At 41.1% G+C, this 19,565-nt stretch overlaps 3 protein-coding genes and 1 long non-coding RNA gene across 7 annotated transcripts; 3 read left to right on the forward strand and 1 right to left on the reverse strand.

Moving 5' to 3' along the window:
• Positions 1-298: 298 nt before the first annotated feature.
• On the reverse strand, positions 299-14,049 carry rundc3aa (RUN domain containing 3Aa). 4 transcript variants are annotated; one of them, XM_004552427.4, is made up of 11 exons: positions 13,774-14,049; positions 5,822-5,937; positions 5,475-5,608; positions 5,284-5,369; positions 4,997-5,086; positions 3,014-3,094; positions 2,755-2,920; positions 2,512-2,669; positions 1,795-1,908; positions 1,588-1,694; positions 299-1,243 (listed from the first exon to the last, which is right to left on the reverse strand). In XM_004552427.4, the coding sequence occupies exons 1-11, from the start codon at positions 13,878-13,880 to the stop codon at positions 1,101-1,103; spliced, it is 1,302 nt and encodes a 433-aa protein (XP_004552484.2). In that variant the 5' UTR covers positions 13,881-14,049; the 3' UTR covers positions 299-1,100. The 4 variants fall into 4 exon arrangements, with proteins under 4 accessions (XP_004552484.2, XP_004552483.2, XP_076739510.1 ...); XM_004552426.4 differs by having other exon boundaries at positions 5,810-5,937; XM_076883395.1 differs by lacking the exon at positions 13,774-14,049 and adding an exon at positions 9,659-9,846.
• zwi (zwilling) lies at positions 6,273-12,211 on the forward strand. The gene is made up of 2 exons (XM_076883396.1): positions 6,273-7,186; positions 9,843-12,211. Exon 1 carries the CDS (start codon positions 6,512-6,514, stop codon positions 6,758-6,760), a length of 249 nt encoding a protein of 82 aa, XP_076739511.1. The 5' UTR covers positions 6,273-6,511; the 3' UTR covers positions 6,761-7,186; positions 9,843-12,211.
• On the forward strand, positions 7,193-12,211 carry LOC105940928 (uncharacterized). The gene is made up of 2 exons (XR_001167588.4): positions 7,193-8,774; positions 9,843-12,211. It is a non-coding gene; the product is annotated as an uncharacterized LOC105940928 (long non-coding RNA).
• Positions 14,050-14,933: 884 nt separating the features above from the next.
• rnf113a (ring finger protein 113A) lies at positions 14,934-19,539 on the forward strand. The gene is made up of 10 exons (XM_004552428.3): positions 14,934-15,090; positions 15,500-15,579; positions 15,969-16,067; positions 16,326-16,433; positions 16,624-16,733; positions 17,055-17,161; positions 18,595-18,684; positions 18,761-18,854; positions 18,934-19,040; positions 19,396-19,539. Exons 1-10 carry the CDS (start codon positions 14,985-14,987, stop codon positions 19,461-19,463), a joined length of 969 nt encoding a protein of 322 aa, XP_004552485.1. The 5' UTR covers positions 14,934-14,984; the 3' UTR covers positions 19,464-19,539.
• The last annotated feature ends 26 nt before the right edge of the window (positions 19,540-19,565 follow it).

Below are 19,565 nucleotides of genomic sequence, written 5' to 3' on the forward strand. Positions count from 1 at the left end.
AAAGTTTCAGCCTTTCTATCAAACACTCATCAGCAGAATAATTCTTGCAGGTTATTATGTCAAAGCTGGAATTTTTAAAAAGATGTTTTGATCCGTTTAGAGGAAGTAAAGTCTGTTTTTTTCATTTTGTGTGAAAATGCAAGTACTCTAATTTGTTGCAGAACCCAAAGGCTTAGAAGTTATATGATATTTATATAATATATTTAACCAGCAGATGGAGCCACAGCAATGCAACTCCCTACTTAACATCTACATTGCTTTTGCCACTGTTCCTTCTAAGACACACTAAAAGACACACTTCATGGAAAAAGGCAATTTATTGCAACACAAAACAAAATAACTCAACGTACTGCATACGTGTAAAAAGAACATACTGTTGGAGATGATAAATGAACATATGCGGTACTTTAAGACTTAAAAGAATCCATAAATAGCTGCACAGATTTAAACCTTCTGAAAATGTTTGTGTTGTTTGATTAGCCAGGCAGGAATGATAAGCACTTTCAAGGGTGACAGACCCTAATACCGTTCAGTCACACAGAGCATACGTCTCGATGCTATGACACCATAAGGGCAGCCTGTTTAACCACCCACCCTCTGACTTTATATGGATAATCTGCATCTCTTAAAATGATCATCACATCTGTCTCTGCATCCAAAGAGCTGCCACTTAAAATGGAATAAAAATGGCCAAAGGTGCACAAATACACAGAGAATACCATGAGAAGAATACCGATTTTCAAATAAGGAGCAAGATGGGAAAATTTAGATGCGACTGGATGCTTTGGAAAATGTCTGACAAGTGTTCCCGGAGGCATTGCATGATTTCAGATGAAGGGATTGACAGATACAAAGAGGGATATGAAGAAAAGATAAGGTGAGGGGAAAGGAAACAACCAAAAGAGAGAGACTCTTTTAGCTTCATGACAACTTCACTCTCATATACAAAAATCCAGATGTGGTGTCATAAGATCCTGTTGTTATCCCATAGAGGTGGCTATAAGATGAGAGCAGGGTTTTGGTAGGGTGTTTGGACATGGTCAACGCAGCAAGGCAGACAGGCTGGGGTTCAATCTCGGCTGTTGTTGGTCTTGAAGCTCCTAGCTGGGAGAGAGCGCAGGGCTGGGTTCAGTGCTGATGTTGACTAAACACTCACTGGACTTGAGGCTTGCCAGAGACTTCGAGCTCGGTAAAGAGGCCAAAGAGCCGCACAGACCCAGCATGGAAGGAGTGTTATCTTTTCCTGCAGGAACATAACACGGAGAACACAATAAAATTCAACTTGTGATCATGCATAGTTTAAGCTGCCCACATGAGGCATTATAAATGGGCGTCAAGCTTGCATTTGTTATGAATATGTATGTCCATGTGTATGGGTGGCTGCTTCTGAAAGGCTTTTATGTAGCTGTGCAGAGAGGAGGGAGCAGGATTATGGTTACTTTGTTAAGTATAAAAGCAGCTAATAAAAATCGACTCTGCCACTGCATAAAATTGCATTTTACTTAACAGTAAATACTGTCTACAAAAACAGAAAGATAATATCATCACTAGAGTAACATTAAAATGCTCTACAACAAACATTATTACCTGCAGAGGTCCAGGCAGCGTCGCCATTCTGCCTCCCATCAGTCTTCTGAGAGTCGGAGTTCAGACTGACTTCAGCGGAAAGCTGCTCCAAGCTGTGGAAGCTCCTCCTAGTTTTCACAGAATATCACCAAGACACAAACATGTCTGGATGAGCATGTATTACAATATGTTTTAAAAAAAAGAGCTGTGCTGTTTATTTAAGCTCACCTGCGGAAGAGTTTGACATCACGTTGGTTGTTTGTGATGGTTGACCACTGGTTGATGAGTGGGATGGAGAGATCTTTAGCCAGGTGGGAGGAGTCACAGGGCATGAGGGCAGAGCTGAATGCAGCAAAGAGTAAAATTATTAAATTCCAAAAACTCTTAGTTTTAGTAGACAAATATATGAGCCTGAACATCAAAGACAGAAGCAGCAAGCAAAAGCATCCATAGTTTGTTATAGTAGTCTTTAAAACAGCTGTCAGTTAAATACAGACCCTGGTGTTGCTGAACATCCAGAATCATCCTCAGATTTTACAACAGACCCTCAAAACTAACAGACATCAACAAGATCAGTGAGAATTGTAGAAAACTGGGGATTGAAAGAAGCAGGTTTTTTTGTCAGGTTGTGTTTCTTTATATTATATCTACAACATTTAAATATATTCAAAGTATTACAGACATAAACCTTTGCAGTCTCTTCATGAGGACAGCGTCAGAAGCCAGTGTAATAGTGTCTTTTATTCTTCTAAGCAGAAGCAAACTTGTTATGTCAACTAAAAGTCAGAATCTAACTGTCCCAAGCTGTGAGGTTACATTAAAACAATAGTTTTAGCTCCCCTTTTAAACTTGGCCCAACATGTAAATACACTGCATAATGGAAATCTTTGTGCGAGAAAGAGCAAACGAACAAATGTAACGCCAAGCTTGTATGTGCTAACTCACAGTTGTGCCTGCAGCTCCAGCACAATGGCTTCCAGCTCCTTCTTCTCCTGTTGGCTCTGCACTGTCAGCTCCTCCACCTTGGCTCTCAGACGCTTGTTCTCCGTCTCTACGTTCTTCAGCTGTGACTCCCGCAGGCGCACCAGCTCCTCTAGATAACCCTGAATAACACATATTGAATGAGGCAGGTAATTCTTTGCCGATGCTCATAGCAATGATCAGATATGTAATGTTGTTATGAGTCACCTTCTGAGCATAGACAATCTTAAATCTTTGTTCCATCTTGCGACACTTGTTGCTCCAGCTCTCCTCGTCTGTCACCAGAGGGATGTAGGGATGCTCAGGGACGCTCTCCTCGCTGTTACTGCTGTCAACACTGCGCCGGTCCTCCTCATCACTAAGGTAGTCATAGCTAAACAAGAGAGAGGCTGGAGTATTAATGTGACCCCATTCCTGTGCATGCATGCATGCATGCATTGTTAGAAGTGGCATGATGAGCGCTCACCTCTGAGTGAACTTCAGGTAGGGCGTATAATCAATCACAGCCGAGGATTTCCCATCCAGAGTCTCGCCCTTCAGGCAAAAACTACACGGAAAGAAATAAAAAAGAAAAAGAAATGGAAAGTGCTGTGTACATTATCCATTAATAAACATGCCTACACTACTGGAAAATTTGATGCATTACTAGGTACTATGCTCAGATTCAGATGACAGCTTTAAGCCCACTATAAATACTGGGCTTAAAAAAATTATATAGCAGACCTAAAAAGATGACAAGGTAACATACACAAAGGGGGCCTATATGCTCATTTTCACCTAAGTAGGATTATTCTTGGACTCTGCTACAGTAGTAACCTTTTATTTACTGTCGAAAACAAGCTGTTTTAGCTACTCTCCCTTGAGACAATTTGGCCAATTTAATTGGCTCCCATCCCAGAACAATGTCAATTAGATCACAACATTAAAGGCATGTAGATGAAACACTAAGGCAAAAAAATTGTCTGACAGCAAACATTTAAAACGATTTATTGGTTCAAAAGCTGACCTATTTATTTGAAACTTTGGCCATGATTAGTATTAGTATTCACCACTGTATCAGTATATATATTGCTGTGCAAAGGCTTTGAGCAACACTTCATTCATTTACATTTTACTTCCAAGAAGCCAGACTTTTTGGATTTTTTAAAGTGTTCTTGTGCAGAAGTTTTTCAGGCTTTCTGAAGGTCTTTCAAAGAATTTTTGTTGAGAGTTCAAAGACTCTTTGTTAAGTTGTGTTTAGTGTTAAGTGTTTACTTAATTACTTAATACAAAGAAGTGTTGTATCCACACATAACAGACAACTTAGCAAAGAACTGGTTTTAAAATAGTATCTTTAGGCACTTTGTTACTCAGACTGCTGCAAAAACACATCATTTGTTCCAGTTTATTTAGTTGAATATATAAAAAAAATGCCACAGACAACACAGTTTTATTTTTGCACCAACAAGGTGATTCCCAAAGAGCTATTGGCTAAACACTTGGTATATCTCAACATGGTGGGAGTGCAGCGTGTCCTTCAAAATTATAGAAACTTGACAAATTATCAACAAGTATCTATAAGTCAAGCCCATAAGAAATAGTTAAAAAAACATCCAGCAAAGACTTGACAACGAGCATGAGAGATACATCTTGCGCTCCAGCTGATCCATCTACTGTTCAGTCTCACAAGAAATGGTCTCAGTGGAAGAGTGGCTGTCAAGAAGTCATTCTTATCAGTAAACCATCCTGCATTTCATCCAGTGGCGTTTGGGATCTTGTCAAAACATTATGTACGCAGAAAAGTACCAACAGATTTTGATCCATCATGCAACACCATCTGATTGGCAATAGTTTCATTTTTCAGGACGACAATGATTCCGAACGCAAAACCAATGCTGTAAAAGCATACTTGGATAGAAAACACACAATGGAACACTATCAGCCATGGCCTCAACAGAGCCTGGACCTCAACCTTACTGAAGACATGAGGGGTCATCATCAAAAGGCAGTCAACATCCAAAAAAGAATGTCCTTTAAGAAGCCTGGAGAACTACTCCTGAGGACTACTTAAAGAAATGACAAGAAAGCTTGGCTAAGAGAGTCCAGGCTCTAAATAAAAAAAAATAAAAGTGGTCACAACAGGCTTGAAAGTCAATGTGACTTTCAAGCCTGTTAGAATTGTACAAACTCAGTTTTTGCCTTATATCCTCTAATTCCATGTGCTTCCACCTATTTCCTGTTTTCCTGGAAAAATATAAAGTGATGAGAGGTACCTTAGGACTTTTGCAGGGCATTATATTTTACAGAAAATAAGGAAAAAGCATAATGAAAGGATAATAGCTCCACTTTATGATAGCTTACCGCATTCCACGTAATACCATATTGATTTTAAAATGCCTGGGCTGGTGTCTGTGCTTCTTTCAAAATATATTGTGTTCTGTGTCACAGTCTCTGCACAGCTCCACCTCACCTGAAGTCAATGGCACTCAGTCCAATCAGCATGCCAGTCAGCACTGTGGCCTCCTCTCTCAATATAATGGCACCATCATCATAGAACCTCCTGCCAAGTAAAGAGGTGATTATCACTTCCGAATTTCTAGTTATCATACTGAGTATTTACATTCATTTTCATAGGAGTAAAACCCTGTATATAGAAGCGATGTTTCGTATTGAGACGCTGAATGTGAAGTGAAGGAAAACAGGACTGGGGATCATTTTAAACCAAAGGTTTAGTTTAAATTAAGAATCCAGTCAAACCTTGTTGTTCTTGTGTCTCTGAGAGCAGTGGACACATATTCAGAGAGACGTTTCTCCATCAGCGCCACTCGAATCCACGCCCGGCCCTGTAGGACGACGCATTAGCGAGTGGGAACAGAGGACCTTTTCTCACACTCATCCGCACACAAACAGACACGCACACACACTAGAGTGCATACAAATCTCCTTGCCTTGGCTCGTGATGTGCTGATGTTCTCTATGTTTTCGATGCTGGCGATGCAGTTGTTCTGCACCTTGCTGCACGCCAGCCGGATGTATTCCCAGAAGCTGCGCTGTCCATCTGAGCTGAACCAGCTGCCAGAACCTGGTTTAATATTAAAACACACCAATCAATCATTTGTGTTCTGACAGCAAGTGAAACTAAAATATGCACCCACAGCAACAATCCAGCTGACCATTTTATGGCTTTTTGACGAGAATGCCTGCTGCATTTTTATTCCAAATATATTTCGACTGTTTCACAATGAAAGTCATATTAACTTTGTCCATCTTTCCTGTATGTTACCTGCAGTGTTACCTTTGAAGCGGTGGCTGAGGATGTGCTCTAAAATGGCAGCAAAGTTGATAAACTCCTCAGATGAGTCATCTATGGGCTCTGCTGTGTACTTTTCGAGGAGAGTCTTTACGGAGAATCTGAAATAGAAGTGCACCGAGAAAGAAAAATTAGACAAATACTGCACACTTTGATGGCAATGTGTGAGGGGTTTGGACTCTTAGTTGGCTGTGCTGCACATGAAATGCAGTTGTGTACTGTAACCAAGCAGACAAATGTACTACTGTATTTGAACAACAGCTGAGAGGATTTTTTTTCTTCTTTTTTTGGGAACTACGCCATCTTATCATACTGAGGTCACCCCAATTGTCTTGTGTACTGCACAATGTACCCCTTCAGTGCTTTGGCAGTGTTATCATGAAAACAATACAATTAACTCCCTGTCTTTACAGCCTTTGTGCGTGCTGTGCTTCCAGGTCCCTTTGGGTCTTGTCTCTCTGAGGGACCGACGAGCATGAAAGAATGATCAAATAATTCCCTCCCCCTTATCTATACATTGTGGTGTGATCTATTTAGGGCAGCTGCTGGAGCTTTAGCTTGGCTTTTGACCTCACATGCTCACCCCACCGGCTGCACCACAGAAGGAACGCTATGCAGCGTGCATGTTAGGAGCGGGCATCCAGGCACAGGCTCGGGCGGGCTGCCTCGGCTTCGATGGGCAACACTAGCATCACAGAGGGCAAGACTGCCCTGGCAGTGGGAAACACCTCCATAGCCAGGGGAAAGACTACAGTCTCCTTAGGCAACTCCTCCATCTTCAGGGGAGTGACCACCACCTCCATGGGAGATTCCACCATCCAAAGGCAAAAGACGACTGTGGCTCTGGGACGGGCCAGCTTCAGCCGGGGAACCACTACCACCTCCTTCCGTAAAGCCTTGACGTCCAAGCGGAGGAACACCTAAATGGAAAGGACCCCCGAAGCCAGGGCTAAGACACCCAAAGCAGCCAAGCAGTCCAAAAAAAACTCTAACAATGAGTGGAAAACTACATTTTCGTCAAGCAAAACCTCCTTCACCAAAGGGAGGGTTTCTATCCTGAGGAATAAGTACACCATCTCCTGGGGTAAATACTCGATCTCCTGGAGCAGAACCACCACAATTTTGGGCAAAACCAGCATAGCAGTGGGCAATACCTCTGTTTCACGAGGAGAGACTACAAGCTCTCTCACCACCCTGACCTGCACCCATGGGACCAAGTCTGTGTCTGTGTTCAAAACCACTCTCGTCAGGGGCAAAGAAACGCATAGCAACATCTACTGGGATTTTCACACTTGAATCCTGCACATACTTAAAAACCCATGGATATATCTATATGGTCTGTTTTAGAAGGTCAGTAGTGATTCAAAATCAATAAAAAGAGCTGCTATGTCTATGATGTGTATAAAAAAATGATAATGACCTGCAGATCTAATAGGTTCGCAATCAAAAGCGAGCCGTCCCATTCCCAAAGTAGTGCTGAGCATGTTATGCAAATGTGACATTGATGAAATGACGATTTATGGTGTGTTGACTTGGCAGGGAGGGGATGTGTGTGATGTATGTGGAGACAGAAGAGTATGTGTGTGCTCTTCATCAGCACTTTTCTCCTGCATGTTGTGCATCAACACGTCCGCATCGTTGGTTTGAATGTGGTATTTTTTTCTGCTGATAAGACTGACTGATACTTCACATTTCCATAACTAAGCTCCCACACTGCAAATCCAGTTTTCACCCCCAAGACTGTAAAGGTTGATCGATGTAACAGTGCTTATAAAAGTAACATGTCTAAACACTGATGAGCTTGACTGTTTTGTATGTAGACATTTCAAGATCTGTAACACATTAAAGGGGAGGAAAATAAAAACTTTGCACGAGTTCAAAAAGTTCAGCAAGATTTCAAATGGATAATAAACACCAACTGAAGGAACCACACCCATATTCCAAACGGAGGGACGGCACAAATCCAGAAGAGGTGCAATCAAAGCTTCACATACATATGGAGAACATGAGCACATTCAGCGTCCCTTTCCTTTAAAACAACACGGTACAACTCATTTCACATATGGTGCATACAGTTGTACACAAAGGGAACATCTTACAATCACAGGCTATAGGGAACAATGGCTCAGAAGAAAGTGATGTCACCACAGACTGTCCTCTTTGCAACAATGTCTCCTTCAACCGTCCGGTGTCGTCGTGGCGCTGGGACAATCGCTTTACTGTCCCAGTCCCCCCAGATAGGCTGTGGCCACCTACGGCTGCCTCTGTCCATTCACAGGGACACATGGGTGGTATGTGGCCTTCCAAAGCCCACGTTGAAGAGCTCAACGAAGGCATTATGCGACACGGGGGTCGCACTATCCACGCTTAGCATTCTGGTCCACTCTGGATTGTAGCTGATGTTACTATTACTCCCGAGGGCTTGCAGAGCATAGAGTGCTGCATGAGTGTGCGATGCTTTGCGTCTAGTGAGTCCCGAACCCTGCCGTCGAATCTGGGTCAGGAAGACAAGCTTCTCCTCAATGGGCAACACCAGCTTCACGGAGGGGAAGACAGCCTTAACCCTGGGCAACACCACAATAAAGAGGGGGAAGACCAAGCTTGCCATGGGGAATTCTTCCATCACCCGGGGCAGGAGCACAACATCTCTGGGCTCCTCCACTATCACCAGTGGGAAAACCAAGATCTCGCTGGGCAGTGCGTCCTTCAGCAGAGGTACCACCAGCACCTCTTTCCGGAAAGCCATCTTCCCCAAACGCAAGACGCTCTAGATGAGAGAAGACGGCATCACGGGGTGGGGGGACTGACTCAAAATAAGAATCATCAGAGAGGACGTATGGATAACACGACGGAATCAGCACTGAGAGCAAAAACTGGATTAAATTTACTTTTCGAGCCTTGACTTTGTCAGGTCACTTTGGATTTATCAAAGAAACAGGTTAGTGGCATCTGAATTTTGTCTGATAAAATGTTTGAAAAACCATGTAGATCAGCAGATTAATGGATAATAGATCCAGAAATCCAGAATGTTAGGCTGAATCTCTTCAAGTGTGTTCTCTATTTCAGCTGGGCAGTAAAACTGCTTTTGCTGAATAAAAAAAATCCACTTGGTGGGTATTGCGAAATAAGCACAAATATTGTGTGTTGGGACCGGGGGCGACAGCTACGATTTAGCTTCACAAAATAATCGGCTACATACTACCTGATGTTGTCTAAAGGGATCCCATCAGGAAGAAAAGTTAGAAAATTTGAAATGTACTAATCTGTCAAAAATATGAGATAATGAGTGAACAGTAAATCGTATTCACCCAAATTCACAGTACAATTCCTCTTTGTGATGCTTCCAAGTCAGAAAAATGCATTACATCAAATCTTTTCTCACTGTGCAGAGCCTAGATGCCATGGAAACCCAAGCAGTGGGTCTGGACGCTCAGTATACGAACCAACATGTAACAGCTTCTTGTTAGCAAAAGTTACAGCATTTAAAATCATAAAAACAAAATATCAACAGCTGTAAAAAACCTGTCTGACCTAATAATGTGAGAGCAACGTTATCTTAACAGGAATATTATAACAGATGATTGTAAATTAACTGAAGTCCTTTGATCTGAAGGGGAATCTCTGGCGTGCCTCAAATGCAAATGGATGGAGTGGAATAGCAACATGTTCTTGGTACGATTTGACACTGAAAAACAACTGCAGGGCCTTCTGACAAGCTTCTTTTGTGCAACCTCTCACTCAGCCTGGATCAATGCCAAGCACACTCTCAACTCTTGTTAAATGCCCTCTTGTTCTCCTTTCTCACCCCTCTACTGTACTTACAAACTTGCGTTTGATCCGCAGCACGACACGGGATAACCAAAACTGCATTCATCAGCAAAGATGTCTAACCTAAAAACACAAAGCTTCACGTTAACTTTCTCGACTTTCATTTTTATTTATTTTCCCTCACATGCATTTCCCTGACTACTTTCTCTGTCTTCTTATTTCTGTCTCTGTCTTCTAGCCTTGGCATAACCAGCAGGATCAGATGACACAGGTGAACTCCTCACTGGCCGAAGCATTGCACAACGCCAGCCAGTGCTGTGTTTATCATCGTGGACTGTCGGGGGAGGCGTCCTGCACTGGACTGGCATGAAAAAGAAAAGGCTTTGTGCTCTGAAGAATATTTCAAATCACAATTTGGGCCAAATCCTCAATGACGAAAAAAAGAAAGAAAAAAAAGAAAAAGTAAAACAAAAACCACACACACAAAAAAAACAACTACAGCAGGGTGTGTCTCTCTCTCACCGAACCCCTCTGTGACCAAGTGTCCAGGAAGTGTTTCATGGTCAGAGGAGGTGTAGAGGGATCACGGCGTACGACGGACAGTGAGGGTGTTGAGAAGCACAGATAGTGTGAATCAGATATTAGAGTATGACAGAGGGGTAAAAATGAGGAATAACAGGAGAAGTTAACAGTGAGAGTGTAGACAGATCAGCTGATGAGTGGTGTCCAAGTGTTCAGCCAAACTTCTAGACATTTCTGCTGTAATTTCAAATACTTGACGGTGTTGGTAAAAAAAAAGAAAAATTAAAAAAAGAAAAGAAAAAAGCGTAGGATCAGAAATCAGGAAAAATGCAAAAGAAGGCTGCACGGAAGCTGAACGATTAAAATTAGTGTTACTCCATCTGCACACGTAGATTCAAATATTCGTTGACTCTCTTGCCGATGCACGTCTAACAGGCGTGCTTTACTACAGTTCAGAACATTTTATTCTCTTCTCTTGAGCCACGCCCCAGAAGGCCTCAGAGCTCAGCCAACATGCAGCACATCGCCCTCCCTTCTTGCCTCTCTCCCAGCTCTCTTTGTTTACAGGAAGCGGCTGCATGGATACCTCTTCACATCAGACTTGTCTCACTCATCTTATCTATTTTTTTCTCAGGTTCACCATGCCTACAGTAGCACCGTTTCTCCTGTCACGGACCGCAGCAAGAGAGCTCTTAGCCAGACTAAAAAAAGCAGCAAAACATTCAATTTTAAACATTAACGGATGGAAAGCGCCCTTAAAAACAAACCAACACAAGCCGGTTGGTTTCCTTCTTCTGATCCCCAAACATTTTGTCAAACTGAGCTCAGATAAACAACACTAATCCGAGAGTTGCACGAATGTCCTCCACTCGCTGCAAAAAGCCACATTTAGATGAACCCTGTTGCTATTGACAACAGTCCAGCTCAGTACGATACTGATACCACTGTGGATGTCATAAATATCAAGTCTCTACGTGGCCCTAAAAAGATTTTTTGGGTTTTCAGATACTTTTTGGGATGTCTGGCAATTCAAAAGTCCCCCTAACCTAAAAAGAAGGAGCATTCTTCTTACTTACTATTTAGAATAGCCATCTCTTATTATTTTTCTCTGTTGTTATTCTTTTTTTGTCCATTCTTTTCTCTGTAGATACAGCACGTCTCATTAAAATAGGATTGGTCTGTTAGGTCTGACACTGAAACACTGAGCAAAGATCAGTCAGATTTCTGTGGCTGGTACTCGTGACCCACATCATGCCAGATCAAGTGTACACACTTTTAACCGGGACTTTGATGCCAACACATTAAAGGAATTGTTGGGAGTAGAAATGTTAATCTCTGTGTGTGCTGACTGTATGTTAAACATGTATGATGTTGCAGTAAGAAAAAAAAAGAGGGCAGACTTTATATATGCAGTAAATGCGCACACACACACACACTTAGGGTAAATAATAGCTTGGCCTGGTGAACTAATTAAGCACTAATGTCACAAACTCAGCTGTGGGAATGGCTGCATCTCAACAACCGCGACAGAGCCTGGATCCTGAATCGTGCAACACGATGCCCTGCCTGCACTAATGCACAGCCAGAGGGACGGTGCTGATTCAGGCTCTCTCCTCATTATCCGATCAGCGAGCAGCCTGTGAATCAGCTCTGACCTGAACAACATGAAAAAGGTCCAAAACACCATGAGCAGGGAGATCGGGCAGCAACTTGGACATGCCAAGAAGAAACTGCCCTCGAAGTGAACCTAATCAATGTCATGTTGTTCATTAGAAAATGGAAAAAAGTTGTTGTAGTAAGCATTACTGATGGAAAGCTGTTTGAGATTTATTTCTGTCTTGTCCAGTTTCTTTGTCTTTAAAACGCTTAAATGATTAAATCTGTCTTAGCACGGTCAGGAGAAACTGAAAACAAAGGTGTTTTTGTGTCCCTGCTAATCCTTGTCTGTGTCCACTGTGAGAACTTTTCTTTCTTTGCATGCATGCTCTCTGTGATGTTGTGTGTTTTTGCCTCACTGTACATGCCACTAAAACGCAGGCAGGACCTTCGATATAAAGGTACTGGAATAAAAATGCTTGACTGTGAGTCCATGTTGGAGTCCTTTTCTGTTTTAATTGGTGGTTTCTAGCACTACGGTGCAATAAATTACAAGAAATACAGCAGAGCTCAGACGCATGATGCCACTTTTATGAACACTTTTTATGATTATAGTCAATTTGCAATTCAAGATGAGGAGTAGTAAATTTTATGAGAGCAAAACAACATGATCAAAGCAGCATTTTCCTGCCATAATTAACTAGTACTCCAAAAGTAGGATAAGGTCACTATAACCTAGTTATGTCAGAGAAAGGAAAATAATCAGCAACATATTTTTACAAAATGGGTAGTTCAAGTTATTTTAAGGCAAAAAAACATCTGAGATGTGGATATTTGTGGCATTTTTCTAGACTTGTACAGTATTAGGTTGTCCATCTTTGGGATGCGATGATTATTTGTGCAAAAGACGTTTGAGAAAATAGCACCTAGGCCTCTGAGAACTTGTGATAACATGGTCCAAAAGTTAATTAGCCTTCAGTGAAATGAGCAGTTACTTTTACATCAGGGGTGCATAATTTGAAAGGTTACAAAATTAATGCAAGGAGGTCATGAAGTGCTGAGAAAAGAGAAAAGAGAAAAAAGATTTCTGGGCTATTTTTAATAGTCTTGCTACATTTATTGTTTCTATATGAATATAAACATTGGTCTCACGTGGAAGCATGCAAATTAGAGCCTCTGGTCAAAAAGGATGGAAGCTGTTAAAGCTCTAAATATCACACGTGATGTAATAATGTGCAGACTGGAACCAGGAGGGTGTTACATTATTGTATAAAACTGCACTTACTGTGCAGCTGAAGAGCTCTCGTTGTGTGAGCTGTCAGCTCACACATTTACAGTGCTAACCTCACTGCAGAAGACAGTGATTTATTAGAGCCAATCAGTCAGAGGCCATCTCTAGGCTGGATGGAGAAGGATGGAGGGCCCCTGATGTGGGGAGGAGTCCTTGCACTGCCCCAAATGCCCTTGTCCAATTCAGGCACTGAAGCTCACCATGATGGAGGAGGAGACCTGCTGCTGACTGGCTTATCTTCCCTTCATCCCTATTCTGCAATTGATTTTGCAACACTCATCACTTGAATCACTTGAAGGTGCATTTCCTGCTATAGAAACAAACACGCAGGGGACTGTACTTTTAAACGACAGACAGAATTAATAGATTAACATCATAGCAAAGAAAGAAAGAAAAAAGAAGCCCTGCAAGCCGTAAACGAGCATTTAAAAACAAACCCTGGATAATTGAGTGGTTTCTGTAGTCTACTGTGTACTGTTTCTATTAAACTGGGTGTGATGACAGAAGGTACGTGAAGGTGAACACGCACCTGCCCCCTCCTTAACCCTCGCCTTTCTAGAAATGTGGCCCTTTTTTCTGTAATATTTTCCATTTATGTTGCTGCCATTGTTTCACTTTGGGAATGAACGCAGGGGTGGAATTCTTGGATGAAAAAAAAAACCTTCATGATGAGCATACTGGTGAAACTATAACCCGAACAGCTTGCAAGGACAGGCTCCTACTGATAAATACGGCACGTCGGTGGTGTCGTGATGTATACCTGCAGACCGTGATGAGGTTTTTTCGCTCCACGCAGACGCTCCGAGCAGACGCCTTTTTCGATGTCAGACCCATAGCCATTGCTGTCTGTATACAGCCCGACTCCATCCAGCGGCGGCCCCGGGGCCTCTTCGGGATTCGTGCCCAGGCCAGGACCTCTCCCTCCGCGGGCCCTGAGTCCTACAAACACCGGCCGTCCTCTGCGGGGAGTCACGGATGCTGCTACAGTCGCTGCTGGAAGAGGAGGAGGACGGGATCTAAGAGACTAGAACCAAGTTACACGTATTTATCAGTGCACATTCCGGTTAAAACTTTCAAAATAAAACCATCTTCCCGTTTTCATCACAGATTCATGAATTATACTGGAATTTCCAGTCTTCCGGTGTCAGGCAAAAAAAGTGATTGCTGATGTTTTTATGTGTTTGTATGTGTTATATCTTGCCTTGCATTGGCAGATAGGCTGGGGTCAACAGAATTTTCAAAGGGCTAAATATAAAATAAAGAAATGACCTTTTTTGCAAGTATCTCGACTCTGCGTTATTGTAGCTACTCTGCGTCCTGCATTATAATCAATCCAGTCCTTTTTTGCTGCTTAAAATATCTTTATAGAACTGTTCTTTTACATTTGTTGTAATCCCCAAAGCCCTCTTTGACCAAACATGTTTTGAAAAAGATATTTTTAATATCAGTTAGACTTTTTACCTGGAAAAATAAAGGAAGTCACTGTCTAAGAGTAACTTAGCCAATTACTTCCTGCAGCTCCTACCTTGTGCCTGGTCAGAAACTTTTGCAATTTATTTGATAGATTATAGACCAACAAGTCATTTAAAACAGTTTAAATAATTATAACTTTTTGACAAGTATCTAAATCCCCCTTTGGCAGACGAACGTGTTCTGGCACAGCTCTAAAAACATAACAGCACTTCATAGAGTTCTAAAGATTTCCAAGACATAACTTAAATTCTCATGAATTATTTTTAAATATGAAATAGGTAAATATCATTGAGCAATCTTTGATTGACTGGCTCGCAAAAATTGCAGCCACTTTCTCACTGAAGTATCATTGTTGTCTTTTTAAATCTAACTTTACAATGCCTGAGTAAATGGACAGGTGTGATTCTCCTTTTGGCCAGTACAGGGACTAACTTAAGATGACTCCTAGACACTAGAGGGTGCTGTGGCGAGAACAGATATTTACAAAACAGATTCAAGATGGCGGAATCGGAGAAGCCTCGGGAGGGATCTTGCACTTTTCTGTTTAAAAAATCTAATAGGAAATTCTCTGGGCGAAAGAGAAAAGCAAGCGATAGCGAGAAAGGTTTGTTATTTAACTCACTTTCTGATCATTTAAAGCCCAGTGAACTTCCGGTGCCGACAGCGCTCGAGCTTTTTAATGATCGACTACTTGTTTCTGTTCTCGTAGTCCTTTACAGATAACCACTGTGTTATTAACACGGGAAGAGGCAAAACTACTGTATCTGATTCCAAAAATCGGAGAAACGATGTAAAGTACCGCAGATGACACATATTTTGTTCCTGTTATAAACAAATTTCACATTCGTGCCTCGTTTACGTTTCCTCGGAATTTGGAACACTGGATGCGCCTGCTGTTTTTTGTCCTCCCAGTTAACTCCGAGATTATTCTAAGATTTTGCAAGTCTGCTGTCAGTTATTGGGCAAGTTACTAGATTTTTTCACCAAATGTATCTCACTCATGTCCTTTTCAGATGAAAACAGTGATGAGGACCAGACCCTCGTTGTGAGAAAAGAAAAGAAAGAAACTCGCGTCAACCCAATGATTCAGAGGGTAATTAGGGGATTATTTATTTATTTTTTATTATTTATATTTTTTTGACACGTGTTTGTCGAGAATTGTTTTTTTTCTGTTTTAATCACTGTGTACCTCAACGTGCACTGGAAACGGCAAGTATGTATCCAGAATCAGCTGGTACAAAGTTAGATTTGCAAAAGTCTAAATCTGCATTTAGATTTACAAGAGTACTAAAGTATTTAAAAGTGTGTTATGTTAATGCATATATAGCTTTTTCTTTTTACATTTAGAATTTGGGCAAACCTGATATTTTGAAAAAGTTGATAAATCTAATCATGCAAACACACATTTGCAGACAAGACTGCTATGACAGTAGCCTCAAATGAGACAGAGGTGACTGTTTTTGTTTTGGGATTTTTGTCCAGACAAAGAAAGTGGAGAGAGATGCTGTATCATCCAGTGAAAGTGAAGATGAGAAAGAAGACAAGAAGATGACTGTTTCCTACAAGTCCACACGATCAGCGGTGAGTTGACTTTTTCTATCATACTGACTTTTTAAAGGCTGTCCTTTTAAAAGTAAAGGGGATATGAATGAGCAAGGTATCCAACCTTTTTGTTGTTTCATCTGTATGCATGCTGATTTGGCCTCTTCTGATTTGCCTTGTGTGTGTGTGTTCCCTCTCCTGTATACTGCTTAAGAGCCACAGTCTTGCAAACTTATTGATGTGCTCACATATAAGTATTTAATGTAAATCTTTTTCCCAATCCTATCCAAAAACAAGAAACCAGAGGGACCGGAGGACATGGGTGCAACTGCTACATATCAGCTGGACACAGAGAAAGACAAAGATGCCCAGGCCATTTTTGAAAGGAGTCAGAAAATCCAAGAGGTAGTAGATGCTATTTTTAATGTTAAAGCCTTGTAGAAAAGGCTACAACTCCTATCATATAATGACTTAGTTGGAAAACTGTTCTGTTCATATTCACAAATTGTGACTTGAGTGCTAAAATTTAAAAAAAAAAAGTCCAGTAGTTTCAACTAAATATTGAACTAATGTTCTTTTTTTCCTCTTGTAATAGGAACTGACAGGTAAAGATGATGATAAAATCTACCGTGGCATCAACAACTACCAAAAATTCATCAAGCCTAAAGACACAACTATGGGCAATGCCTCCTCTGGCATGGTCAGGTGAGCATTAAGGCGAGGCTTATCCATTCCATCACAGTCACATTGTGTCATTAAAAAAATAAAAGTAAACAGAACACCAAATGCACTTCTCTTGTGGATGTGTGTATCATTAAAAGTGCTAATAAACCACAAAGACAAAGGAAATCTTGAGCTTTTTAAGGGGCTTGAAATAGACATTAAATAATGCTCCATCTGCTCAAGACTTTCCTATGATGGTGCATGGTTGATGATCTATCACTGATGCAGTTTTGGGTTTTTTTTAGTTCTGAAATGTAATTAGTTAATACTGATATGTATAATTCAGTTCAATCATTTTAACAGAAAAGGACCAATCAGAGCCCCTGAACATCTGCGAGCCACAGTCAGATGGGACTACCAGCCAGATATCTGCAAAGACTACAAGGAGACTGGTTTCTGTGGTTTTGGAGGTGGGTATGATATTTTAAAATACATGTCTTTTGTATAATTAATCAAACACTTTTCATTTTAATGTCTTTTTAATGACTTCCCTCCATCTATTGAGGAAGAAAAACAACTCAGATTAAATGTTACGTGTTAAATGGGACAAATGTAAGTAAAACCTCCCACTAGTTAGAACAACATACACTCATTGGCCACTTCAATAGGTGTATCTGTTCAACTGCTTGTCGGTTCAAAAATCTATTCAGCCACATAGAAGCAGGCAAGAAATTTGGTTTATGTGACTCAAATGTGGCAAATGTGGCATTGTTGTCGGTGCCAGACAAGCTGATCTTGAGTATTTCAGAAAATGTAGATGCACTGGAATTTTCCCACAGAGCCACCTTTAGGGTTTACAGAGACTGGTTCACAATATTAGGTGAGCTGCAGTTCTCCAGGTGAACTTCCCTTTTTGATGGCAGAAATCAGAGATTGGTCTGACTGCTTGAGCTGATAGGAAGGCAACAGTAATTTAAATGACCACACATTACGCAGAAGGGCATCTCTGAATGGACAACTGTTAAACCTTGATGCAGATGGAGGTTCAGCAACAGAAGACCACACTGGGTTGAACTGGTGACAGCTAAGAACAGAAAACTCAAGCTACAGTTCACACAGGCTCACTCTAACCTGGACGATAGAAGAATCTTGTCTTGTATTAACAGTTCATGCTGCTGCTGCTGGTGTAATATTGTTGGGAAACATTTTCTTGGCACACTTTGGGTCCCTTAGTACAAGTTGAGTTTGGTTTAAATGCCACAGCATATATGAGTATTGTTGCTGACCATGTCATACTCTTAATGACCACAGCGCATCTTTAGACTTTGCTCCCAGCACAATAACGAAACGTCACAAAGCTCAAACAGGTTTCTTATACATGACATTAAACTCACTGCTTTCAAATGGTCTGCGTTTATAAGAGAAAACACTTTTAACATGTGATGTAATGGGAGAACTTAAGAATTTGGATTTTTCAGGAAGTCAAACCATGCAGTATTTTGTTTAAAAGAAGTCACTATGACAAAAAGGGAAATTCACAAAAACGACAGAAAATCAGGGAAAAGTTAATGGCAATAATATCAAATTCCCTTACAACTTTGTTTTTATTCCGGTATTGTTTTTGTTTTGTGGGAAATTAAACTATTACGTGTATAAATGCATCAGGTGGCACAAGTGTGACTGCAACTGTGCCAAAGCCTTTACAAGAAAAATTTTGGCAGACACTTTTTTGGGTGGTTTTCATAAAACCTTATATTTTTTCTTAAGACCTTTTTTCATTGCGATTGAGTTGTGTTTTTTATTCTATTTATCTATAGATTAGAGCAATTTGTAGTGTGTGTGAGACATTTAAGAAAATACTGGTCGTTCAATAAAGCTTCCTCATGATCATCTCTCCTATCAGACAGCTGCAAGTTTCTTCACGACAGATCAGACTACAAACATGGCTGGCAGATTGAGAGGGAACTGGAAGAGGGACGATATGGAGCCAATGGTGAGTTGAGAAGGAACTGCATTTTTGTTCCTACTGTAAACGATCTTTTCCTGAACGCTGTCTTATTTTTATTTAGATGAAGAGAACTATGAAGTAAGCAGTGATGAGGAAGACTTGCCCTTCAAGTGCTTCATCTGCCGGGAATCCTATAAGAATCCCGTAGTCACAAAGTAAGACTTTAATGTCATTTTTTTCCTTGCCAAGCTGTTCCCTGTTTTTGGAAACATTAACAAGTCTAATGTCTCTCAGGTGCAGGCACTTCTTTTGTGAGGTTTGTGCACTTCAGCATTACCGCAAGTCCAAGCGCTGTTATGTGTGCGATACTCAAACCCACGGAGTGTTCAATCCTGCTAAAGGTAGGCAAGATCTCTATAAAACAGACGACTTCTTTAAATGTCTTGATTGTCCTTTCTGCATCCTTGGGTCCGCTCAGTTACGAGTGAAATAAATTTTGGCTTTAGACTTTGAGTGAAGGAGTCCATGCAGATGTGTGTTTGCCTACTTTTTGTCACTGCACACTCGGGTGTGGAGAATTTACATAAAAGTGTGTCAACTATGCATGCGACGGGCTTCAAAGTATAACAGCAATGATTACTCGGCCACCAGGTTTCCAGCTGTCTTTGACCGCAATAAGTATAATCAAGGTTGTAAGATAGTATTGTAATCAGTGCAACATTAATCATGTTTTATTTTACCTTTTTCCCCTCTCAGAGTTGATGGCTAAGCTGGAGAAGCACAATGCCATGACAGACCAACCACCATCCGATGAAGACAATTAGCAAAATCCAAACATTTCCAGCCTCCCCTTACGTGTTTGTCTGTGTAAAATTGAAATAAAACATTTTTTAAACAAGGTTTACAGCCTCACTGTGTGGTGCCAT

Source organism: Maylandia zebra, linkage group LG4, assembly GCF_041146795.1.
Source record: "Maylandia zebra isolate NMK-2024a linkage group LG4, Mzebra_GT3a, whole genome shotgun sequence".
In the NCBI taxonomy this organism is placed as follows: Eukaryota; Metazoa; Chordata; class Actinopteri; order Cichliformes; family Cichlidae; genus Maylandia; species Maylandia zebra.